The 26764-nt window shown below is 30.8% G+C and overlaps 2 protein-coding genes across 2 annotated transcripts in view; one reads left to right on the forward strand and one right to left on the reverse strand.

The window, feature by feature from the left end:
- Positions 1-260: 260 nt before the first annotated feature.
- Positions 261-671, reverse strand: LOC106688811 (pinin). The gene has a single exon (XM_014433454.3). The coding sequence runs from the start codon at positions 669-671 to the stop codon at positions 261-263; it is 411 nt and encodes a 136-aa protein (XP_014288940.2).
- Positions 672-2188: 1517 nt separating this feature from the next.
- The window catches only part of shtd (shattered), a 34106-nt gene continuing 9530 nt past the window's right edge, over positions 2189-26764 (forward strand). The window contains exons 1-27 of the mRNA XM_014433452.3: positions 2189-2423; positions 2552-2689; positions 3450-3666; positions 4610-4704; positions 6187-6340; positions 7924-8057; positions 9296-9423; positions 9791-9865; positions 11200-11373; positions 11438-11624; positions 11718-11887; positions 13670-13832; positions 13952-14012; positions 14127-14276; positions 15206-15324; positions 15405-15608; positions 16179-16325; positions 17499-17663; positions 18963-19113; positions 19230-19426; positions 19809-19993; positions 22952-23072; positions 23144-23260; positions 24322-24484; positions 24567-24746; positions 25612-25785; positions 25870-25996. Of these exons, the coding sequence (XP_014288938.1) occupies positions 2400-2423; positions 2552-2689; positions 3450-3666; positions 4610-4704; positions 6187-6340; positions 7924-8057; positions 9296-9423; positions 9791-9865; positions 11200-11373; positions 11438-11624; positions 11718-11887; positions 13670-13832; positions 13952-14012; positions 14127-14276; positions 15206-15324; positions 15405-15608; positions 16179-16325; positions 17499-17663; positions 18963-19113; positions 19230-19426; positions 19809-19993; positions 22952-23072; positions 23144-23260; positions 24322-24484; positions 24567-24746; positions 25612-25785; positions 25870-25996 (3920 nt within the window). The 5' untranslated portion in view covers positions 2189-2399. The remainder of the gene's footprint in view (positions 2424-2551; positions 2690-3449; positions 3667-4609; positions 4705-6186; positions 6341-7923; positions 8058-9295; positions 9424-9790; positions 9866-11199; positions 11374-11437; positions 11625-11717; positions 11888-13669; positions 13833-13951; positions 14013-14126; positions 14277-15205; positions 15325-15404; positions 15609-16178; positions 16326-17498; positions 17664-18962; positions 19114-19229; positions 19427-19808; positions 19994-22951; positions 23073-23143; positions 23261-24321; positions 24485-24566; positions 24747-25611; positions 25786-25869; positions 25997-26764) is intronic.

Genomic DNA, 26764 nt, shown 5'->3' on the forward strand with positions numbered 1-26764 from the left:
TACATTATATATTAAGCGTGACTAAATTGATTTTCAACAAGTCAAACCAATACAGATTTTTTTGTGCATAAAATTGTTTCACTGACTTAACCACTTACATAATATTGAAATAATTTATATAGCTTAGGCAAAAATAATTATGTATGTGCGAATAAGGCGGTGATAAACCAAATAAAAATAAGTCTATAAGCATTAGCTGCATAGTGGGTGCACAATTTTGTTTTGCAAACATTTATACAATAAATGGAAAAATGTACCTACTAATTTGGGAAACTGACCATAAACTCACCATCTGAAGAATCCTTGCACTTCAAAGACCTCTTCAGCCTGTCAACGAGTCGATTGTGGAACTTGTTGAGCGAATTGGCCGATCCTGACTTTGGAGGTGACGAGGAACTGCTTTTACAGGGCGACTGGAGGCTGCTCTGGGAGTTCCTCGAAGATCTGGAGTACTGTCTTGACATGGAAATCGGCACTGACCGGTGAGCTGGTGAGCCAACGTTGTAATCACTTCCAGGTGATGTTGATAAGGAAGGTCCTTCGGACTTAGAGCATTCTGAGATTTTTCGACTTCTACATCCGCTTGGATTGGAACATTCAGATGCACGCCTAGTCCTGGCCGATTTGTAGATGTCGTAATCATTCTTAACAACGGGCATCATGAAAGCCATTTTCACTTTTCAAAAGAGAAAATAAAGTGCGCTAGAATTTGAAAGCAAGAGCTAGTGATAAGTTGACGACTGTCACGCAGCGACTGGTTGCCGACCGAACTGTGCCTGGTTATAAAGCTTCGGCTGATCGATCCTCCCCTCCCTTACCTCCATATCGATGTTGACCTACTGATGAATTTGTTTTATACTTCTTTGTTAAGTGGGAGGAGCCATGTGTTTACTTATACGTCCCCTACTTCCCGGTTGTTTATCAAATACGTAATCAAAGAAAAATAATCAATTTAAGATCGTCAAATTATTTGTTTGTTTTTTTAAATATAACTTAACATATACGTTTTTCTTATAAAACATATGTCTTTACTCATTGAAGTAATTTTGAAAAGAACAAAAGTATTTTATAGTAACTATTTATACTACGCATCCCTATTTTTTCTAATGCTCAGATAAATCTGAAATACTTCATGTAATTAAGATTTTTAAATATGTTTTATTTTTAATGAGGTGTAGATAGTTGACTTTAGATTACTGATTAGGATAAATAAATAAATATTTTTTTGTTTATTTATGTTGTTCTTTGATGACCGCACCCCCCTCTCCAATCAGTTTGTTTTATTTTTGTACCAAATGTTTAAAACACTCTTAGTCAGTGTCCCTCTTTGGTATAAACGCAGTTTTAGGAAAAATTGAATCAGATAATTTTAGTACTAGGTTTTTACAAATAATTGAGGCGTTCGGTCTCAATACATATTAAGTTACATTTTTCGTGAATTGAAGTTTTTGCCATCACTGATTTTTTAATGTTGATTTTAATAATTGTTAAAAGAATCTTTTAGAATTTTGTTTTCGTATGGCTATGATGTTGATATTAAGTGAGTGACTCGTATTTAGGCATAAAACATTGTAATTAACAAACATCTTGACATTGTAAAAGTTTTTATTTTGTAAGCGACAATGTTTTATTTCTGAACGCTTTGATTTAAGGTCCTTTCAACAAACAATAACCAAATAGAATAAAAAAAAAAAAAAAAGATAGAAGTTTTTTTTTAACACTTTCAGAACTAGTGAAGTGACATTTATGTTTTACTTTATATTGTTTACACGAAATTACAGATCATTCAAGGAATATGTTCATATTGTTTTATGGAATTTCTTGCTATCAAAGAGTTTAACAATATTTGTCAACAAACGTGTTATGTTACAATTTGATTTAGTTTTAATTTCGATTTCATAACTAAAATAGAAATAGAAATAAAATAGTTAAACTGAATTTGAAGTACTTCTCTTTGAGAACAGTTTTGATATTAAATTTAAATTAATCTACAAATCCAAAGATTTGTTGTTATAATTTTGATAGAGAAACTCCAATATATAATTAGGAGCTTAATTAAACAATGAAAAATATACGATAAAAAATACACCTATGTGCGTTAAGAATGCAAGAGTTTTTTCACCTCAAACTTAAATAATGCAATTTTTAAAGTATTTTATCTTGAATAATTTTTAAGACAACACGAAAATAAAATGTAAATAATGTTAGATGAATAACCTGCTACAACCAAATAGTACGAACGCGGCGAAACTCATTTTGAAAAATTCAAGAAGGATAGTATGCGGTTATACCTCAGGTTTTAGTGCCCGACCAACCTTAAATATTTGTTTACATTATCCAGTATTTTTAAATTTTAAACATAGACTTTGATCGCAAATCTGGATGAGGCTAGGGAAATCATGATCGCTGCCTCCGAGCCTCAGGTTCATTATGATTTTTTATTTATCTGAATCCATTGATAAGTCTATCTATCTTTATGCATCATGACCTGCATTTGTTTATACCCATTATCTGACACGAATTTGTAATTTATTTCTGTTTGTTCAAGCAGGAGTTTGTGCCCTTTGGGAGGCAGCAAATTAAGAAACACCCTGGAAATGTAGTTTTACCCACTAACACTCAGCAACTACCTTATGATTCATTTCTAGCTCAGAGATTTAGCCAGGTTTACATTTGTGATGGAGATGAAGTAAGTAACAGCACTGTTCATTTATCTATCGCTATTATCTTTTATTGTTAGATTGTTGTGTGTAATTCACAAAAATATTCAGTGCTGTATCATCTTGTATCTGATTTAGGAAGGAATAGATTGTATAGATGTTTAAAAACAACTAATATTTCAAATACTTGGTTATAAAATTTCATACCAAGCATATCGCTGCCTTTCTTTAATTGTAGAATATCTGACAAGAAAAGTTTATGATTTTATTTTGAATTAATCTTACTCCTAAGATAAAAATGTATACTGTGGCTACTTTCTCTGCTGGGATGGTCCTGTAGATTGTAATGGTAGAAGGCTTGTCACAAACTAACATTGGTTTACGATATGCCCTGTGGAGTATATTTAACAAAATTTAAATAATAAAAAAGTTTCTCAGATATGACACTATTAAAGTAAGGCAGAAATATGTTTAAAGGATCTCGTGAAGAATTTGTGGTTGTCATTCGTGCTATTAATAGTGAAAATAGTTTTCACTTATAAATGTTTTTTTCTCCTGATCATGATCTGTTAGAAAAATTAAAGTACATTATGTAAGAAGAATTCAGATTAAATATCTCATTAACGGGGAAGTTTTATTATCTGTTCATATCAACATGTACAACTTCAGGACCTTATTCAGTGTATGGAATATATCATATTAAACTGTTCTATAGTTTTACCAGCAATACTTCCATTTATTTACTTTTACCTATACTTGAGTACTTTTAAACCACAAAGTAATTTTCAGAAAGAATGGTGGACTATGCGCCTTAAAGATGGTGTGGAAGAGGAATTGTATATTTGCGGCAATACTGCAATCGTTAGCAGAGGCACTATTGGTAGAGGTGTTGCCTTTGGTAGGCATCATAAAGGTTCAACAAGAGTTGTTGAAGCATGTTACACTATGGAAACACCAATTAAACAAGCACTATGGACAAACTTTATTTATATGAAAGATAGAACATGTAAGTTACTTTACATCTGTTATCCATTAATTGTGTTATTAGTTCATTATTCGATTCTTTTAATGAAACAATAATAATCTCTACAGGAAAGTTATATGATAAAGTTTTCTTTTTCTACAACACTTAAAGTAAAGAAAGTATTGAATATATCATTAAATTAGATTTAGATTGTGTTAAGAACTCACCAATATATTTAAGTAGATATTAGTGTACATTCTGTCTCTTAGGTCAGATAGGATTATTTCTGTAGTTGAAGTTTTTCAAATTAAATTAATGTTATTGTTAGTGATTGGATCATTTTTGACCAAATCATGTGGTTCTGAATAAAGTTTTATGTACAAAGTGGTATTTATGTTATTTACGACATTTTTAGCGTTATATTAAGATTCTGCTATAGTATAATACAAGTACTACCATAGAAAATTTTATTTTTGAGTTGTTTAGTCCCGCCTGATGAATCGAAGTGAATGAATTTTGATATCTCACTGAAAGTTGGTGTTTCATAAAAATAAAATTTTTAAAGAAAAATAAGACTATCACTGAGAATACCCACATTTAAAAAATACATTTTTGGGACAATTAGCGTTAAAAGTATAATGACTGTCAAAGTACATTTTTGTTTTAGGATTGAGCTAATAATATGACATTTTATTGGTTCATTGTTCATATGAAAATAAAACTGATCATAAGAATGATTAATTAAAGTTGTTGATCACAAATTACATTAATATTGTCATTGTTATGTAGTTTATTAAAGCTTTTGTTACTCACTAAATACAATTCTACCACAATTGATTAATTTATTCTTATAATTGATCAGAAGAATTCTTCTGCCATTCAGGACCACTTGAAATAATTAACCATGTGTTATTCATGGATTTACTTTATATCTAATTGTGCTTATTGAATATTTTTATTTTTATTATTATTTTATATTTTTTAGATTGTCCCCTTCCAAGTCTTTGTGTTGTTGATACAACAAAAATATCTGTTTTTACAGAAGATGGCCAGGATTTTATCACTCCACTTCAGTTCAAAGTAAGTTATTTATAATCAAAATTATTAGTATAAGTTAAAGTTTGATGTTTCGATAATAATATGTTATACTAAATTATCTTTAGCCTCAACATGAAAATTTGTATCTTAAATTTTAAGATATTTAAGTATATCTTCGCTATCTTGTATATCTATTAATCTAAATATATTTCACTACAAATTACTTACTGCTTTATAGTGGTTATCTATTTTATATTACATTTTCATAGAATTTTGTCTGGAATATTATTTTTCAGATTTTATCTTTTGCCAGCATAAGATAAGATGTGAAAAATAATACCCCTATGTAATATAAGATCTGAATAATCTAATTTGTATATTTCAAATAAAACTTGTAAAAGAGTTGTTACTTTTGGCTACCAGCCTGGTTTTTAGGTCAATTACTAAAGAAATTTTAACCCCCAGAAGTGAAAATTGAACTATCATTAAAATGTTTTAATTTACTTCAATAGCTCCACCATTCTCATCATACGCTGTCTTGATTTTAAATGTCCAATTGAAGGTTTAAAAGAAAGTTACCATAAAAACTTTCTTTCCAACTATACATTTTGTCCTTATTTATTAAGAATTTTTTGAAAAATAAAAATTTGTAAAATAATTTTGTATCATTATATTTATTAAATATGTAGTGAAAAAAATGACTTATTTTAAATTGATAATTGATTAATATGATTGACTAATCAATTAAGAATGAGAGATCTCTTCTAAATTTTGGAGCGAAGGTTTATCCTGTTTTAGAGTGATATTTGATTATCCTTCCCTCTCACAGCTGGATCTTACTAAGCATATCCGACTATCTCCACAATAACTAGTTGCTTTCCCTCACAATAACTCTTGTTTTCCCCCACTTTGACTATGGCTGCCTTCTATATGGTGGACTCTCAGGTCATCTCGAATCTAAACTTAAACGTCTCATGAAAGGCACCGTACGATTTATTTTGGGGATAACCAGAGATATGCACATAACCCAGTATTACGTGGAGCTGAACTGGCTCTCTCCATCCTTCCGGTGCCAGTATTTCCTAGCTTCCTTTCTATTCCAAGAAATAAGTACTCAGTGCCCCTTCTATATCTTAGAAAACCTGTCTAATTCTCAATTCAATCCCGTATTACCAGGTCCCGTTTATCTGACATCTATCCTCCACCTCACCGAACTGCTGCATTTGATAAATCAATTTTTACCTGAGCTGCATATCACAGGAAATCTATTCTGTCTAACATACGTCATTTACCAATCCTTCCTTAATTTTTTTTTATCTCTGTATCTAAAATTATTAATATACATTATTAATATAATTAAGTCTGGCCACACTGTTTTTGGCCATTATATGTTGTAAAATTAAAATTACCTTATAATTGTTCTAAAGGGACCTAGTCCCAGAATAATAAACTATTTTTCATTTCATTTCAATAAAGTTTTTTATTTTTAAGTTCCAGCTTATCAAATGGTTGGTTTTGTTTCAGGTTTCAAGTGTATGGGCCACAAAATTCGGCTTATTACTTGAACGTGTGGCCCATAATCACGGTCTATCTCCTGAGAACTGTTCAAATTTGACAACATTATTTTCTCTGCTGCATCCTCTCGATGAAATAGCCCCTCTTCTAACTGTCAAACAAGGTATTAAATCATTTAAACTAATGTATTAATACTCATTATTGTTAAGATAGGAGAGCGAGCCAGAAGGCATCATGTTGGGATAAAGTTTCTACAGAGTTTTGATGCTTCATTTAACCAAAGATTAATCAAAGTAAACATTTTAAATTTGGGTCATGGTGGCTGATCATGACATCATTTTCTCAGTCATTTGTTCACTCTGTAATTTTAGTGGAAATTAGGTAATTAATTTTTTTTTTTAATATCTGAAATCATTGAGGTAACGTTTACAAGCAGTATTCAAAGTTAGTTAATTTTGTGTAATTGCTGTTTTTGAGTTTAGCATGTTTATTGAATGGGTAAAAAGAGAGAACCCTGGATGACAATGGAAGCTAGACCAAAACCACATGGCTATCCAAGGATATCCTATTAGTAATATATCCATTAAGTTAGAGGCAACAGATGCCAAACACTTCCAGAAATGAAGCAACTGAATAGAGACCAGGAAGGCAGATTGGAAACTCTGGATTGAGGCTCAATCTCTCGAATAATGGTGCAAAGAGAAAAAGAAAGAAGGTGCTATTCGAAGGTTAACTGAGGTTATTTCTTTCAGTTATATGGCTAGAAACTCATTAGCAACAGTACCAAGTTGGTTGGTATCTTCAGTTAGTTAGTAACATTGGTAAAAATAAGTTTAAATAATCTCAAATGCGCAATCAAAGACAATTTGAAATATCAATGTGAAGGGTCGGAACAATCAATATGATTGAGTATTAGATGGAGAGATGGTCTCTTGTACTAATTTTATTTATTCATTTTCTAAGGGGGGGGGGTTAGAAACAGATCCTATTTTATTTATTATGTTGTATATTTTTATGGATTCCAGCTGGGAATCAAACTATAGAACTAATCTACTTTATCTCGCTAACAAGTCATTTGGAGTGTATTAAAAATAATTATAATCATGCATTTTCTCGGTACCTTGTCTTATCTCTGCTCAGTTGTGCTCTCTTTATGGATATCTGTAAATGATAATGATATCTGTGACCTGAAAAATTTTTATTTTTGTCTAAAAATTCTAGCATACTACATGCTAGAATATTTTGGCCTAATTCAATGAAAACAAGGCGTAGATGGTGCGTTTTGTGCCTGTCTTCAAGTCTGAGCCTCAATTCTTTATTGAAACTAAAATTTGGTCCCAGGAAAGTACTTGCATCAATAACTGAGTTATTTAAATGTTAGCCTCACTGTTAGTTCTTTCCTAAAGAAATATGACCTTCATGTAAAGGTACCATGTTCGTGTTTATACAATAACATTTCTCGTGTAATTTGCTAAAATTTAGTTTATTTTAACTGAAGTTTGAATATCTTTTCTATTTAATATTTTCTTATCATTAAGCTATTGATTTATTTATGATTAGAAAAGCACAAAATATCCTATTAAATTATTAATCATTTCTATTTTATTGTTTACTGTTAACAATTGCGTTACAACCAGTTCTATTTATGTTTCAAGGATTACAAAGAAACTTGTTTTGAAATCTTCATTTCATTAGTCTTTTAATAAAACAAATTCTAAGTTTGTGATATGTTTTATTTTGTTCTAGGTGGCATACTAACCTACATGAATGACCCCACTCTTAAAGTAGTATATACATCTGAAAATCCTTCAATTTGCCTTCTGTATAGTACTAGAACTGGTGAGCATAGTATCTGGAAACTTCGCCAAACTTTGAGTGAGGTACATTTTAGTCATATATTGAGCTTGTAACATAAACTCGTAAAATTCATAACCTGCAAGTAATTAAAAAATATAATTGGTATGTTCTCCCCTATTTCTTGAATCTTATGAGAATTAGTTTTCACTAAAGTTTGTATTTGATCATTGTCAGCATTGGAAGAGAATGAAAAACTCATGTCTACTAATTTGTGATTTCTGCTTCTGAGTACAGCGTGTCATTAAGGATCATCATTTCTCACTTATAATTTGAATCTATAAACTTAAATAGTGTTTAGAGCTAGCCTGCCAATGTATCTTATTTTACTAACTAGAAATTGTAGAATCAAAACAAATGTCAGTAAACTTATGGTTGAGTAAACTTTTGGTATTTATTTTCTACTATTTCTGTATTCTATTTTGTCTAGAGCAGCCAGGAAGGTTGATTCTTACAATATTACCTAAGAATTAGCCAGTAGTTTACTTCTTTTTTTTAATCTTCACTCCCTAGAAGAAAACGAATTGTGGCAGTCTTGGTTAGGACAAGGCCAAGGAAGTGAAACTTCCAGAAATGCAATAATGCATTAAAATTTTATTAATAATCATATTTATTGTACAAAAATACAGTAACATTCATATTATCAGTAAATGTTGATATGATTCGGTTGTGATGGCTCTTCATTTCTCTATTTTGGTCCAGTGTCAAGATAAAATTTTGAATTATAGCTCATTACAAAGAGGATGAAATACTGGACATTTTCTTCACTTACATCATGCAACTCCGATTTTTAGTTTCCAAAATATTTTAATTAAACGTTAAAAATACTGTTATTAATTCATTTCTGGTGCTATCTTTTCTTCTTTTTGTCTCTCTATCTTAGTGGAGCGTCATGATACAATTTGAATTATATCTTGTTACAAAAAGGATGAAATACTGAACATTTCATCCCCCCCCCCTTACAATATGCAGCTACGATCTGTAGTTATTGAGATATTTAATGATCTAAACACAAAACTTATAAACCATTGCCCTCCACGACTATTGTTTTATCTCGAGCTTTCCTTCACATCATGAAATCAATTTACTCTCATATAATTTTTTTTTATTGAGTTGTAAGAGTAAAGAAGTTTCACTTCAAAAAGTCTAATTTTTTCTGTATAGGTTACATCAAAATTAATGCAAAATTCAACCTATTGCTAATGTTGACTTTATTTTAGTATACTAAAATAAAAATAATGTATTAAAAATTTTGTTATTCTAGGAGTGCCAATGGATGTGTGGTAATGATACAGGTCTCACATTGCATGATTCTGCTGCAAATACCAACTATTCATCTAGCAACCTCAGCTCAGGGAGTGCTCAGTTCTCCTTCAAAACTGCAACAAACAGGTTTGTTCTATTTTTGTTTTACTAATTCTAATAATGTTATTTTCCATACACATTTTAATCCCCTGTCTGATGTGTGTAATAACATGTGAATACGTTTTGATCTGCCAAGTTTCCGTGTTAGATGCCACAAGGTTTTGCACCATTTTATTTCTTGTAATTTAGTCCTCCCCTTGTGATTATGTTCCTTCTGAGATGCCACTTAAAATGGGTTTTTTTCTTCAATTTTAATTCCATTCGGGAAGTAAGATATTTCTGATCTTTTCACTTTTACTTTTCCTTTTGAATAAAAAAGTTGCTTTACATACCGTAACTGTAATCTGTTTAAATGTGACTTTGAAGTTTTATAGTATTTCTACTTCTGTTCTAGATCTGGGACTGCCAGTCCTCTGCTGGGAAGAACTAATGGAGGAAGTATCCACAGCTCAGTTTTATCAACTAATTAGTAAGTAATTACAACTTAATCCATGTGATTGCTGGAAAAGGGCTATTTTATTTGAAGAGCACATTCTTGGAAAGTAACAATATAAGTAATTGTGATACTGATATTTGATTCTATTTATCACAGGGTAAGAACTACACTTGATTTTAGATCGATGGTATTATATCGTAAAAAGTTATCCTAGAAGAAAAGCAAATTCCCTTTTTCCGCAGAACACATGACATAAATTTATTTCACTCCTGTTCCACCTAGCCAACTATACATTGGCATATATTAGCTTCCAATGTTTGTCTCCACTTTGATATCTTGTACCACTCACAATACTTGTTCAACTCTAATTTTGGGGCATATCGGGTCAAACTGAACACGAGTTTGGTCCTACATTTTAAGGTATATAGGCCAATGATTGCATATATTAGGTAGAATCATTAGCTGTGTAGAACTATATGGGTCATTTTGAACAAAATTCGTTAGGAGTATATTATTATTTTCAGATTGACTTTGTAATTTGGGAAGAGAAAGAGTGATGCACCAGCCCAATATGCATCTTGTTCTGACTTTTTTTTTACTCTTGATAGAACAGACTAAATTAATTGTGCTCTTCCATTCTCGAAAACATTGCTTTGAACTACATTCTTTAACAACTTGAAACTCTTTTCCTGTCAAAAGATCAACAAGACGTGGTGGGACGGCCATGCCAAATTACTGTTTATGGCATGTGCAATTGGAAGTTCAGTAGTAATATAAGGGGTTAATTGAGTAATGACTTGTGTAAAGAAATTTTTATTATATTTATTTAATCTTAGTACCATGACAACCTTACAAAAAGATCATTTATATATGATGAAACAAATTTTAGTTTGTTTGATTCTCAAGATAACTAGTCAAAGCAATTTGAAAAAAGAAAAACATAGTTAAGTTAAAGGTTTGTTATATAAACTGAAGGATATTGTTCTTTTAATTTATTTATTTATTTTTATTTTTTGGATGGTCTTAAATGATTATTACATCTTTAAATCAAATCTGCATTGAGCAAGACCTGTAATAGAATTCATATGGATTCTCTTATCAGTTATAATCAAGGAGCAACACCAGATTAATTTAAAAAAAGAATAATTCCCTTCAGTGAAGTATTTTGATGTTTACAATGGGGTTGTTAACATCTCACTGTCATATTAAACAAATTAATAGTGTTCAAGCATTATTAAAAAAATTACCAACAAATATTTAATCATATGGATTGTAGTAGATTTAAATAAAATCTATTTTCTGAGAATATATGAAAAATATATAAACTTGCAACTGTAAATGTTGTACCTACAATAATTATGTTGCAGTAGAGGAAGCTCTCCATTATTGTGGAAGCAGGGATTGGAATGCAGCAACGCCTCTTCAGTAGAGGCTAGGCTCGGTTGCAGTTTAGTTCCTTCTCTTGATGTCGAGCCTAAGCCTATTATTCCAGAACTATGCTTAGAATATCTCTGGACCGATTCTATATCTCCTTCTCAGAGGTAAGGCTTAATCATTTCTCTATCTTGTATTAGTGATTTGTTTCTAATGAGCGATGAATTATAGAAGGGATAGTGAGAGAGACGGTGCTGCAAAGAAAGCATTCCTCACTCGGGACATTCTGGATCAGGAGTACTTGGCCTATCTCACGGGTCACAGCCTAGTTCTTGTAAGGCTTGGTGTCACCAATACTGATGAATCGCTTGTCGGAACAGTGACCAGGATTCAGGCTAGAGATGCTGCTTCCATAGAGGCGAGTGAAATTTATTTTTAATAAAGAATTTATTTTTCTAATTTCTGTTTAAAAAAAAAAAATTAGAATTTATTTAATATGTTTCAATTTTAGAGTTCAAAGATGCTTGCAGTGTTAGAGCCTAATTCTGGGAGTGTAATGCTGTATACTGGAACATTAGCTGTTGGTAAACTTCATATAGCTGGAGTTTCAGCTGAATTAGCCTCTTCATCTTACTTATCCAGTGTATCTGCTGCACCTACTGTCAATTCTCCATTTCCTAAGTAATATTTCATAATTAATCAGTCAGTAGCATTTATCATTTAAGAAACAAGATTAAGCGAGTTCATTATCATGATGATTAACTATTTTATTTCTGTTTTCTTTTATAATCTGGCATATTAACAAGATAGAATTAATTTATTTATAATTATTCATACTATAATAATTTAAAGTACTCTGCATTTTAAACAAAAGCCGAAAGATTCAAGAAAAGGAACTAGTTCTCTATAAAATGTTTATTAGATATTGGAATTTTGAAATTTATTTTGTAAGTCACTATGGTGAATTTGTCAAAATATTGTGCGAGAAAAACCTTGCAAAAAGTAAGTTTAAGTGTGGTAGAAAAAAAATTTCATGGGAAATTTTTTTTTTCATTCCTTGAAAATTTAATATTTTTCAATCTAGCCATCATACTAGAATTGTCTCTAATTTTTTTAATTCTGATTTTTCTTGTTCTATTCTTGTACCCTTCATTTAATTTATGAAAGTATTGTATTCTGTTTAAATAAAAAATCTCAGAATCATGAACTGGATAGTAATATTAAACCATATTTAACATGTTTTTCTTGTTAATAGTGACTCAAGATTTATTTATTTGTTCTTTATACATTGTTAGATCAAAACAACTATCACTAAACAATTAAAATTTTTTAGTTAAACTCACAATTCAGTTAACAAATTAATATCCATTGTGTTGTAAAATATTGACAAATATGATATGGTGTTTCATTTGATTTCTTTTTTGTTAATTTTAAAAGCATTAGCTTATTGGTAAAAAAACGAAGAATACTCAATATTTTTTTTCCAATTTAATAGAAAAAAGCAAATTTTTCATAATTTTTTGATTTGAAAAATTGAGATTTTTTTTTTTGTTTTCTACTGTTGAGCTAGGAATAAGTTATGTTTAATATTGAGTGATGATTTCATTATTTAGGAATTTCCTAACCATTCCTAAATTGTTTATGGCCGCCTTCCAGACAGATTACCTCGTCCAAGGCCCATTCTTCTCTTAGGCCATGTCCCATTTAGGAATCATCCACCTCATTGTCCCAGGTTTTCCTTGATCTACCTCATCCTCTTCTACCACATATTTTCCAAGAGTGTACCTCTCTTTGTAATCCTTTAGGCATTCTTTTCACTGTCACTTCAGGTGTTTCTCCTCGGTCTTTTCCAGAATGTTCTTTTCAACTTCCATTTTTTCTCTTACAGTTCCATTTCTTACTTTATCCATTCTGGATGTTCCTACCGCTCTTCACCAGTAGTTCATTTCCGTAGCTAGAAGTTTCTACTTACTATTGGCCACTTATTATGGTCCAGGTTTCTGCTTCATATATAATAATGCTCAGTATTATAGTTTTGTATCTATTTTTTTCTCTTGGATTAAATAGTAATGTTTAATTAATATTTATAATAGATATTTTATAATTTCCTGAGTGTTCCAATTGTAATGATGAAAGATGAATCATTGTGTGCATTCTTTATTGGTCTCAAAAAACAATGTTGATTCTCGAACAATTAGCAACAAATTACACAATTACTATGAGCAAAATATTAAGTTTTTTTAGCAAAACAAAACTCACTTATAATTAGTTATTCAATTATGTGGCGAGAGGTTTCAAATGGGTTTGGTGCTAAAATGGACGTAAAATAATGAAACATAAAATGAGATAAAATTAAAATAGATTTAAAAGAAATATACTAGTGAAATAAAAATGCGGTTGAAGACATTAAAATCTTGCCTTCACAATAATATTTATTAAATGCTTATAAATCTCTTGTCGTAGACGTTCCAGCCTGCTCTCTTCAACCAAGTTAGGCGATGCACTGTTTGATGATACTGCAGTTCATCTCCTTTCGCCAGTTACCCAGGTCTTCTCTGATACCCATAGCCCAACTAGGGACCAAGTGAGAGGTCTCCGAGATTCCTTAGGAGCAAGATTCACTTTAGTAAGCAAAACTTTCTCCATTGGATTTCATTAAAATAATAATTTAAAGTAACATTCCTTCTAATTTATTGAATAAGAAATTTTAGATTCTACGTTTTAAAATTAAATTGATTGTTACAGGAATTTTCAAATGGAGTTATGTTCCGTTTTACTCTTCCTGAATTTGGTTCATCGCCTTTAGGTAAAATAATATCTTAGTTCTGGATTCAGTTTTCTATTAAATTTCTTTTTAAAATAGCATTCACTTCCTTAATTACATTTATAAAATTGCTATACATTAAATTTCTTATTACAGTTAAAAGGTGTGTGGAAGTTCTGAAGTGTATTCTTCAGAAAGATTGTGCTCTTCTTACACTGATAAAGTGGTACACAATTAGAAATGCTCCTGGAACACAAGATATTTCTCCGAAACACGAATGGCGATTATTTACTTCTGCAATATTAAGTATTAACATTTATTTTACTATATGATAGTATAATTTAATTACTTTTATAAGATAATGAAATTAATTTTGAATGAAATGGGTTTTACATTTTTAATTTAAAATATCTTATTTACAAAAACTCATCATGTTTATCTCTTTTATAGAAAATTTCATAAAATTTTATTTTTCGTAGCAATATCATAAAATTTTGTTTTTCAGAGTAACAGCAATTTTATAAAATTTAATTTTTTTTAGCAATTTCATAAAATTTTGTTTTTCATAGCAATAGCGATTTCATAAAATTTTATTTTTCGTGTCATGAAAAGTGGTTTTCATTATTAATAACAAATTGTAATATCACAACTTTACAATAAATAAGTTAATTAGCTTTCACTCTACAAAGCCATGATCATTTTCAAAGCATAATAAGATAGTTAATATGAATGAAAATAGGGGTGATTTGGTTAACTGTGGTCATGTTAACAAATGAATATGGCAAGCTTATTTGATTTATTGTGGTATATTCCTGAAGGTGTAATATAACCCTGAAACATTAGAAACTCGAGTAATTCTAATATTTTTTTTAATACTAATAAAAATGAATGAGGTGTTCAGGCGTAAAACGTGGTAACTGACAAAATGAAAATTTTTTACAATACAAATATGTTTATCAATTACAATGTTTTAAATTCTAACAGGAGTCACTTATCATAACTTAATATCAAAAGTATACTCTTAAAGAAACGATTTTTGTGAAGATTCTAAATACTGGTGATGCCAAAAACTTCAATTCATAAAAAATTTCAGTTACCATCTTGTATGAACAAGCCTCAAGTACTCAGTAAACTGAATATTATTTATTCTTAAAATAATAATAATGGAGAAAATTTTAGATTTTTTTTTTTTTTTATGCATTTAATTTACCTCATTGATTTTGTATATTTTATAGGTCTTTTGGGTTATCAACCTGACAGTATTCCAATGAATGATTTTTCATTTGCTTCTGATTGTGAGACTCCTGCGAAAAACACTAAGAAAATGAGAGCATCTGATTTGGGTTCAAATTATGTAAGGTTTACCTCCAAATTTATCATATTTTTTACTTTATTTTTGTTGTTCTTTGGATTCACTATTGAAGTTTCTTCTAGGACTGGAATTACCTGGTCAAATCCTCGTACCACAAGTGTGTAAGCAGCAGTCTATCTCAGATCCTGCGGTTGGATCCTCTGCCTGTTGCCAGTTCATCTTCGTCCGATGATGAAAAAATATTTTTATCAGAAACTTTCTCAGTATCAGCTCCGCTCTTTCCTTACATCCATCTTATCTTGTTTAGTTTTCATCTCTTATATGAGGTTTGATTGTTTTTTTATTTCAATGTTGGTAGTTTTTCTAAGTTAAAACCATTTTGTACTCTAACTATAAATTACGAACTTTCAAAGAAATCTTCTAATATGGAAATCAGTAAATTATATTTCCACTCAAAATAATGTCAGAGCTAACAAATTCTTTTATAATTAATTTATTTATTATTATCATTATTTTTGGTTACTCCAATGGTCTCCTACAGAAATTAAGAAACATTATATATCCTTTTAGTTTATTAAAACTACTAAATACCATTGAAGCATTATTAAATATTTCTGTATTCTTGATGTGTAAATGGTTAATTCGAAATTCAGACTTTTTACTCTATTTCAAGAATAAGCTTGTAATCTTATGTTGCAATATATCTTCACTAATTACATGCCCTAGTAAAAATCAACTTATATAATCTGTTTTCTCGAAAATTGAATTAGTCAGATATTTCCATGTAATACAGACAAGCTTTTATCATATGCATAATTGTGTCTTGTAATGTTATTGATTATTTATAGCAAGTTTTAATATTATTTGAAACAATATAAAGTATTTACTTCTGTTAGGAACTCAAACTGAGCCCAGCTTTGTCGGATCTACTAAGTTTGTTGGTGCAGCTACTGCATCAACTCGCCACAGACCTTCAACTAACCCATTATTGCCACTACTATTGGAGGGATTTTCCGACTACTTGTCTTCTTCCAACCAATCAGGTAAATCGATTTAGTTATATTTTTATTAAGTTATATCTAGTTAGGAGGTTAGAATAAGTATGAGTCAGAAAAAGGGCAAAATATTAAGTGTTTACTCACTGTAGAACATTTTGAAATTGACATGGTTTTTCTTCCAAAATATTTGTCTTAATTGTCTGAGAAAGTTGAAGGAACTATCTAAGGAGGTTAGTAAATGAATAGGATTGGCAAGAAAGTAATTTTGGTTTTTTTAGTATGAAATATAACTGAACTTAAAAAAAAAAAATTAACATTAATTTATCCAATATCTTCCATTCTGTTTGATGAACTTTTTCAATCTTTCCCGATAGATTCCATGCTAATAAAACTTCTGGTACTTTTCAATGAAAAAATTCAACTAAGTACAATTTGAGTTTATCGTTATTGCTGAAATTTTTACCATTTAAGAAGTTTTGTAAAATTAAGAATAAATGATAATCCACTGGTTCAAGGTTAGGACTATATGGTGAATGCGACTATTAAATAATTAGTAAGACCGTTAAACTCAACTGTCATCCATGTAATCATAATAAGCGACATCATTACACATTAATTAAATGTAGGTGGTCTTTGTACTTGCGTCAGTTTCAGTTAAAAGTGACTTAAATCGAATTTAACTTCAGTTGAGTCCCGTTAAAAAAAAAATTTATATGCAGCTATATTTCTCACCCTTTAGTTTTTCTATAGGGTCTTTTATAAAATGTGCACTCAATTTAAAGAGCTATAATTTTCCTTCTGATAATTGTTTTAACTGCTTCAATGAAAAAATTCAATTTTTTTTTTCAAGTGACATAATTCTGAATTTGTTTGACTTAAAATAGTCTCTGGTATAAATTGGGTACCTATTTAACTCTAAAACAACTTAAAACACCATTTAAAAATTGTGTCCTAAATCTGAGAATTATATATATCTCCCAAAATGACTCTTATGAAAAAAGAATACAATGTAAGATAGAATTAATGTTTTTTAGTTTACAATTAGGTTTTAATTAGTGTTAAGTTTAGTTTGTAATCAATTATGAATAGATTAATGAAAATGAATTTGATTCTGAGGCATCTTTTTCCCATAGAATGACTATGCTGCTTAGATTATATGTACCTGTAATTGTGAGAAAACAATAACTATTAGTTATTTTTATAAATAATATTTTTCAGGAAAGTCGTATGCCTATGGAACAGGAACGGATGTCGCTTCCAAGTTTTATGAACGTTGAACCTCCTTGTCTCTTCCAGCAGATTTTTAATGTGAGGCAACGATTGAAGTATGATCCTTATCCTGTGATGACAGGTGTCAATCCAAAATCAAGAAATATTTTAGAGGTGAATAATTTTTTTTTTCTTAAAGTTTAGTAGTAATCTTATGAGATACTTAAACTTTGATGTTCATATTAAAATTCTGTTAATTCATTTTGTCAGAGGTTTGAGAATTAATTATGAATTTTCAAGATATTCAAAATATCTTATTTTCCAATTATTGAGAGAAAGAAATACAAAATTTTGTTGTTACTAATGAGGTAGGATATAGAAAAAAAAAATTGAAAAGTCAGGTAACTTCTTTAAGACCAGTCTAGATTTAGATCAGGCTATACTATTGATTCATTATTCAGAAAATTTATAGTTTAAATTATTTGTATTATACTTCATCCATTATAAAGACATATTTACTTTCTTTGAGTATGAATTAATGGAAATTAATAAATAAAAAGATACTTATTTAAACATATAAAAAGACATTCAATTAAGAGAGATTTTGCTCAATGAAATTCCATTTCCTAATCCTGAAATTATAAAAACGTGAACGTACATACAAAAACTTAAGTTGTTGTTGTTGTAGTAAGATGGTCTGGGTGGTGGTGAAAAAACGTATAAAAATAGTAAAAAATATATTTAAGAACTTGAGTAGTTTCACTCTTAATGTACTAGAGTCACACACACATATATATATATTTTTTTTAAGTGGAGAAGGTGGTCGGGGGGTGCGGTCTACAAATAAACAAAAACATTATTTATTTGTGCTGACGTTTCAACCTAAATTTTAGGTCTTAAGTAGGGCTAATACACAAAAAAGAGATAACAACCATCATTCAGAGAAACATAAAAACTAATAGAAACAAAAATTTAATTTTTAATATAAAAATTTGAAATAATAATTCAGAGAAACATAAAAATTAATAGAAATAATAATTTAATTTTTATGTTTATCTATCTTTTATGTTGTTTTTATTTAGTTTTTTTTGAAGACCTGAAATTTAGGTCGAAACATTGTAACAATTGTATAATATTTTGGTTTATTTGCTAACCACACCCTCCCTCCCCCCCATCTTCTCCACTTATTAATTTACGGTCAACTATCAACACCTCATATTTTTTTTTTTTATTTTGAAGTGTTTATCTACCAAATTCAATTAAATAAAGTGTTCAAAAAATTATTGAGTTACAGTGCCTCTTAGGCCACTTTTTTTTTATAGTATTATTCTAAACCTCTGGTTTCATGTAATATGGTCAGGAAAGTATTGGTAACAATGTATCAATTAGGTATTGCTCAATAGTTGTAATAATATTTGTTTTTCTTTTTAAAATCTCAGTGTTGTAAAAAGTTTTGTATTTTTAATATTTTAGATCTTGTCTGTCATATCAGGAGTTGGGAAACCTTGTATGAAAACAGTAGTACCACCTGGGAGCCGTTGCTCTACCCCTCAGCCTGTACCTCTTCAAGTACCTCAAGACCTCCCTAACCATCACCGTGCAGTGCTTCTGATGGATAAGTTGGGTAATTAACCTCTTTTAAAATAAAGAATATATATGTATAAGATTCAATAATCAGAATTTTTATTTAATACCTAATGTAGTAACCATAAAACATAAAGAAAAACATATACTTTGTAGGAATGAAACGTGAAGAAATAAACTCGTACCCATCAGGAATCAATTTGATGTTAACAAAAGCTATCCAGTCTGCAGCTGAGAACCCTCCTCCGGGCTGGCAGCCCAGCGTATACACTTTCATTGGCCGTTTAGATCTTTGCAATTCTCCTAAGTTACCCAATGTCCAATCTCCTGTTGAGGAAACGCTTTCACAACAGGTAATCATTTATTTAGAATTTATGAATGAAAAAACTCTTCCTTATTTCAACTATTTATTTTATATCATTAATAAACAATAACAACGTTTCAGGGTTGTCACCCCATCTTGAGGTCTCTAAAAAAATTCTCAAATACATACCATGCATACAACAATGACAATATATCACAATTTCTTATTAAACTTTTTTTAAAACAATTACCTGATTAAACAACGTTTTAGAGATCTGAAGATAAATAGTTGAAACTAGGAAGAGTGTAGCTCTAATTAGATTTGAAACTCTTCCTTTCCTCTTAGAAGATTTAACTTTAAGTAATAATTTATTTATTTAAAATAATCTTTTATTTTAAAAAGAATTTATTAAAAATTCTTGCTTTTTCTAGGTTCTCAAGCTTAGGTTCAATAAAGATCAGAGGATGGAAGAAGTAAAGAAACTATTGGATTCTTCCGAACCTGTAACTATAGCAATCACTCAGAGGCCTGAAGTTAGTGATCACGAATTTATTGAAGAGCAGGAACGCCATCTATATTCAATATGCACAAGGACTATGGCACTTCCCGTTGGCAGGTAGGCATACTTACTCGTTTTCTAATCTGCTGAAGCATCTGTGACTTCTCAGCTGCTCTTCTGGCTTCCCAGAAGACTCATCTCAAGTCTTCAATTGAGATGAGTCTATTGGTCCATATTACCCGACTTAGTTGAATTGTCCAAACTAAATTTTTAATAATTTTATATATATTTTTGTACCTCAGATCTTTTCATCACTTAAATTCAAATATTTAAGTTGTAAGTAATATTTAAAATATTTAAATAAATTTCTAGTGTGGTGTGCTCATCACACAACCTTCACTGACCTCCCTATTTTGAGTTGAAATTAATACTCCCTCTTTTCAGAATAGTTATTTTTATATTATTCACTGTGGCTCTACTTTCCCGTTTTAAATGAACTTTTCAGTTAAAAGATTGGCTAACTCCAATTCCAACATTTTTCAGAAAAGTACTTTTAATAATATTTCACATTGAAAAATTTAAATATTTTTCTTCTGCAAAAGTATGGTAAATAAAATATAAAAATAAAAAAAATATACTTTGTACCATTTATTCTATGCTAAATTGTTATGGAATCAATATTGAAAATACTTCTTCTTTTGCTGGCACAACAGGCGCATAAGGCTGCCCTTGGCCTGCTCAACGGCCGCCAACCACTTTCTCTATCTTCTGTAAGGGTAATTGGGATCCTTAGTTGTCCAGCAGATCCCGCCTCACAGCATCCTTCCATCGGCCCTTCGGCCTGCCATGTTTATGATCCACTCTTTCCTCGCTCATCCTCATTACATGGCCAAGCCATTTAAGCCTCTGTATCCTTATGTACAAGGAGATGCTACATCCCTTATAGAGCCCAAAAAGTTCACCACTTTTCCTTCTTCGCCAATTACCATTCTCGCATAGGGGCCCTAAGATTCTTATCAGAATTACTTTTTCAAAACTGTCTAGCAGGTTAGGCTTTTATTGCTTAGGGTCCAAGTTTCTCCACTGTATGTGACAATTGGCCTTATCAACGTTTTGTACAGGGTAAACTTGGTGGTACGGCTAACAAGTTTGCTTTTGATTAACCTTACAATGGAGAAATAAGCTCTATTTCCAGCAGCAATTCTGCTTCTAACTTATTCTTCTTCATCCTGGTTCTCATTGATAATAGAACCAAGGTAAGAAAAACTTCTTACCACTTCGAAATTATAGGGGCCCATTACAAGGCTACTCTGCTTCTGGTCCAGAGGCTTCTTATCCAACAGCATAATTTTGTTTTTTCCCCATTAATATGCAGGCCCATCCTTTTTGCTTTGACATCCATCGCTTCAAAAGCAGTCCTAATGCTCTGTGGGATCTACCGATGATGACAACGTCGCCTGCATAGGCTAGAACTTGGGTCATCTTTGTGAATACTGTTCCTTTCTGATTTATTCTTGCTCTATTTATGATTGCTTGTAGAGCGATATTAAACAGGAGGGTCACCCTGTCTTAGGTCACATTCCACTTCAAAAGGCTCTGATAATCCACAGGATTTTACTTGGCAAGTTGTGCTCACCATTGTGCATTTTACTAATCGGGTGAGTTTACTTGGAAGCCCTAGTTCATGTGTAGCCACTATGAACTCTCTCCTTACGATTGTATCATAGGCAGCCCGAAAATCAATGAATAGCATCCAAGTTGTCTGCTGATGTTCCTTCATCTTCTCAGAGATTTCCCTCAGGACGAAGATTTGATCAATAGTAGACCTATTGGGCCGGAACCCACCTTGATAATCACCCACTTTCCGTTCAACATACGGAAGGAGCCTATCATACAGGGATATGGAAAAAAAATTTATATGCAGTGTTAATCAAACTAATCCCTCGATAGTTGCTGTAAATCGTTGAATCTCCCTTTTTCTTGTATATAGGCTCTACTACCGCCTCATTCCACTCCTAGGGTATGGTTTCCTCTTCCCATATCTGAGCTATTAGGGTCCTGTAGTTCCCTGGTGACTTTGTGATGCCCTGCTTTCAACAATTCTGCTGGGAGTCCATCACATTACCAGGTGATTTATTATTTTTAAGTTTATACAAGATGTCTTCGATGTCCTCTACATCGGGGGGAATGGCTTCCAAATCTTCATCATTAGTTCCCACTGGTATTGTACTGTCTCCCAGACAATTCTCTGCTTCTCTCGGGTTCAATAAGCTCTTGAAATATTGCCGCCACCTTTCTTGCACTTCTTCTTCTAGCATTAGTATGTTGCCAAGGTCGTCATTGATTAGGTTGGCTCTCCTGATCGGTCCGCACTTGATGTTATTCATCATTTTGTAGAACTTGCGGAACTCATTTCTACTTCTTGAGTTTTCTATTCCCTCAATATGTTTCATTAATGTTTTTCTCTCTTCTTGCTTCCAACTAATATCTTCGTGTGCATCCTGCCATCTTTGTACTCCTTGTAACTGAGCCGTGTCTTTCGACTAATCCACCTTAATCTTTTTTCATTCCGCTTCTAGATTGCCTGTACACATTCATCGTCAAACCAATAGTTATGAGAATAAAATATAAAAATGATTTAAATTTAAATTAATGATAATGAAAGTTCTCATGCTGTTGAAGGTAAAAAGTTCTAATATTTGTAAATAAAAAATATAGTTTTGGGTTAATGGCGTAATAGGGGAGTACCTTTTCTTGTCCCATTATAAGAGTTGATTTATTAATCATTCGCAACCACCAGCATTATAACCCGCCTCAAAAACCCACCTCAGTTTTGTCCCAGAACTATTGAGTCAATTTACAGTTGGCATTATAAAAAAATTAAATTACCTGCCACAGCTGATTCAAACCTGATTCCGGAAATTAGGGCTCCAAAGCCTAACCCCCCCTCCTTTTTTTTATCATTTAAAATGAAGCATCATTTTATATTTCTGTATGTTTATGACTGTATAGAAGATAGTAAGAAATTATTTTCATTACATTTTAATATTACTCTTATACTGTTTGATTCTGAAGAGGAATGCTGAATCTTCACACAACAATGCCCCTGACCAGTGAACCTCTTGATATTCCTAGGCTTTGCCTGAGTGGCAGGGCTCCTCCAAGAGGTACCACTGTTGAGCTGTCTCATATTGAGGTATTGTTTCCATAATTCTCTCTTAATGTTAAAAATCACCTCTAATAATTATAATAAGTATTATAATTTAGGTTGTCCCAAATATGAACTTGTGGCCCCTATTCCACAATGGAGTTGCAGCTGGTTTGGAAATTTCTCCCAATACTAAGAGCATAGACTCGACTTGGATTATATACAATAAACCCAAGGTTAGTAGCTATAGTTTTCTTTACTTCAATGCAATTTTTATTTGGTTGCACCCTTTGAAATGCTTAATAATTACACATTATTATACGAAATTACAGTTTATAAATGTTTGTATTTATTTATCATTTTTATATATTTCTTAAAAATATTTTGCAGTGATATTTTACAGTTATTGTAAAATAAAATCAAAACATGGTAACTGTTGCCATGAACAGAGAAAAGACATTGGAAATTAAATGTGAATATTGTGAAATTGCATAAAAAAGTTAATTAATATCAATAATATAGAAAAAATATTATTATTATGATAAAATAAAATGTTCATATTTTATATGTAAAAAGTTTTTACATTTGATTTATTTGATAAGTTTAAATTAAAAATTATTTATGATTTATAAATAATTCCTTTGCAATGTAGGGTTATTAGACAACTTAAATAGCATCTTAATGGATTATGTTGATAAATAACTTTATTTAAATCATTTGTGTTTAAAATGAATGCTTCATAATTTTAAGGTATAAATTTGAATATTAAATAATTAGGATGATTTTTGTTAAGACACCAGAACAATATACTCTATATAAAACAAATGCCGATTGTCATGAACTTGTAATTAATGATATACTCCAATAATACGTATGTAAAAAAATTGTTATGTAACGTATATGAAATGGATTAATTGTCTAAAAACCTAAAAACTAATTAACAATTATTTTAAAAGAAAAAATACTTTCATTTGACTATATGGCCAATACTACTTTATAGCTCTAGGGGTGAACTAGTCAGCCTTCTCTTGTCTTCTGTTATAATTCGAACAAGCAACATGTTTATATTTGTCAATCTGTTCTGAGAACTCAAAGTAACTAGACATTTATAAGTATGGTCAGAAAAAGTTGATTTATTTTAAAAATATATTGCAAATATTTATGCTTATTTTGGCTTTCACATCACTGACTGAAATAGTATTAGTTTATATATAATATTGTTAGTTTAGAAACTATTTCTTTATTTTATTTATATGACACAATTTCTCTAAATATTAAACTATTTGAAATTCCCCAGAACGGAAGTGACCTATTGCCCGAACATGCAGGGTTCCTGATGGCTCTTGGCCTTTCTGGGCTATTGGACAACTTGTCCGAACTCAATTTATACAACTACCTCAATAAATGCCACGAGATGACCAGCGTAGGTTTGCTGCTTGGTTTGGCTGCGTCTAAAAGAGGTTTGTTAATACTGATGTGTATGTAGTACAGCACTTGAGTTTATTAACATTAAATATAATTTTTTTTTCTTTTTCTATTTAGGTACGATGGACTTCCGAGCAACAAAACTGTTCAGCGTCCACATAGAATCTTTGCTACCACCGACATCTATAGAATTAGATCTTGTGCAAAATATACAAGTGGCAGCTCTGTTAGGGATAGGGTTAATTTACCAAGGCACCGCTCACCGCCACATCACCGAGGTCCTCCTTGCTGAGATTGGTAATATATAATTATTACTGGGTTTGAAATATATTTTTTTCAGTTTTCTTTATCCTAAATAATTCTATTTTTTGTTTTTCCTTATATGTGAGTGATTTTTTTTACTTACTATAGATGGTAATATGAATAATTCTCATTTGTTATCAAAAGCTCTTTTCTCACATGATTATCTGAATTTTTTTATTTTCTTTTAACATATCCATAATCAGTTTTCTATCCACACTGTTTGTAATAAATTCATGTCATTTAACTTACAAGTATTTGTTTTTTCAACATTTAACTTTTATTTTTCTTCTTCACTGCTTAAGAGCTTTGTACTACAGGAAATGAAATATGTTTGTCCTAAGAATTGAAAATTTAGCTCAAATTTGGAGAAATGTTAGGGATTACTGTAAACATGGTCCAGTTTAAATCTTATCCAATTTCATTCCTTACTTCCTCTTGCTATGCACAAAAGTAATTTTCTAAATATATTATATTTCAATAGCAGCTTGTCTCCCAAATTTTATTTTCAAACTACAAATCATCATCATCATCCTTGAAATATACGTGCAACATGTACTTACTAGAAACCTAAAGAAAATGATAATATTCAGTAAATGCAATTTTTTTAAAACAAAATAATGGAGTATGAAAAAAGAAAAGAAAAAAAACAAAAAACAAAAATAGAAATAGCAATATTGAGGAAGCTATGTTGACCTATCTATGTGGCAGACTCTTTCTTTAATAGTTAATTAATTTTTATAGCTTATTTGTATTTGATGTATAAATGATCATTTCCATGGCCATCAGAAATTTCCTTTTCATTTATAAATAATTATACGCTATACTTTTCTTTAATTAATTATTCTTACCTTCATAATAGGAAGACCTCCAGGCCCAGAAATGGAGAACTCATCTGACCGCGAGTGCTACTCCCTGGCGGCCGGACTTGGACTAGGCCTGGTAGTGCTTGGGAGAGGAGGCAACCTGACTGATCCTTCTATTGCAGATACCCTTCAGTATTATATGGTCGGCGGGACCAAGAGGCCACTTACAGGTATAGTGTTATATTATTTATTGCATGTATTCAAATCATATATCTTATGAAAAATCATTTAGTATTTTTGTTTTCCTTTTTCAGGCTCACAGAAAGACAAGTACAAATCACCATCTTACCAAATACGAGAGGGAGACACAGTGAACAATCACGTAACTGGGCCAGGTGCAACGCTAGCTCTAGGGATGATGTTCTTTGATACAGGAAATATGTGAGTGTTTATTTTTAAACTGAAGAGAAGTTTACTTTTAAAAGGGCATTTATCCGTTTTGTGGAATTCTGCAGTAAGGTGAACAAATTAATGAAAGAAATAGTTGAATAATTAATTTAATTTAGCTCTGTGAGAGAAATGGATTGGTTCAGTTTTAAGAGAAAATTATGAAATGAAGTTCCAATTCAATTCTTTCAAATAAAATTTTAAATGTAAAATTGTTGTTATTTTATGGATATGTGCTCTTTTGAATGTAGTATCTTGTTTATAAATTTCAAGTATTCAATTAACCGTTCAAAAGGATGTGTTAGTATTTTGTATTATCATTTCTTTATTTGTTTGTTTGTTTTGGAAGAAATTGTCCTTTTATGGCTTCTTTACTTTATTTCAACATCCAAACAGCATTTTAAGCAGTTTGTCCACTGTTCAGTCCATTGTTCTATAAACAAATTACTAATGCACAATCAACAGTTTTGAAATTATACAATGACTTTCAAATAAATAAGTTGAAATTAATTTTAAGTTATTGAAGTATAATTTGCTGTTTAGATTTTTTTTTTCACTTGGCATAATATTTATTTACAACAGAACTGAGATCCTTTTATTGCCATAGGGGCATTTTAAGGTAGGTATTGGGATCTGCTGTGTGGGAGAGCATTGAGGTGCTTACTCGCCTTCTGCGTAGACATGAGAGGGGAGGGAGACCTGTCCATTGATGATTGATTATGATGTGATATTGTTGTGTCCTGTACTTAGCATAAGATTTTT

Source organism: Halyomorpha halys, unplaced genomic scaffold (assembly GCF_000696795.3).
Source record: "Halyomorpha halys isolate HHAL.00 unplaced genomic scaffold, Hhal_1.1 Scaffold1209.1, whole genome shotgun sequence".
In the NCBI taxonomy this organism is placed as follows: domain Eukaryota; kingdom Metazoa; phylum Arthropoda; class Insecta; order Hemiptera; family Pentatomidae; genus Halyomorpha; species Halyomorpha halys.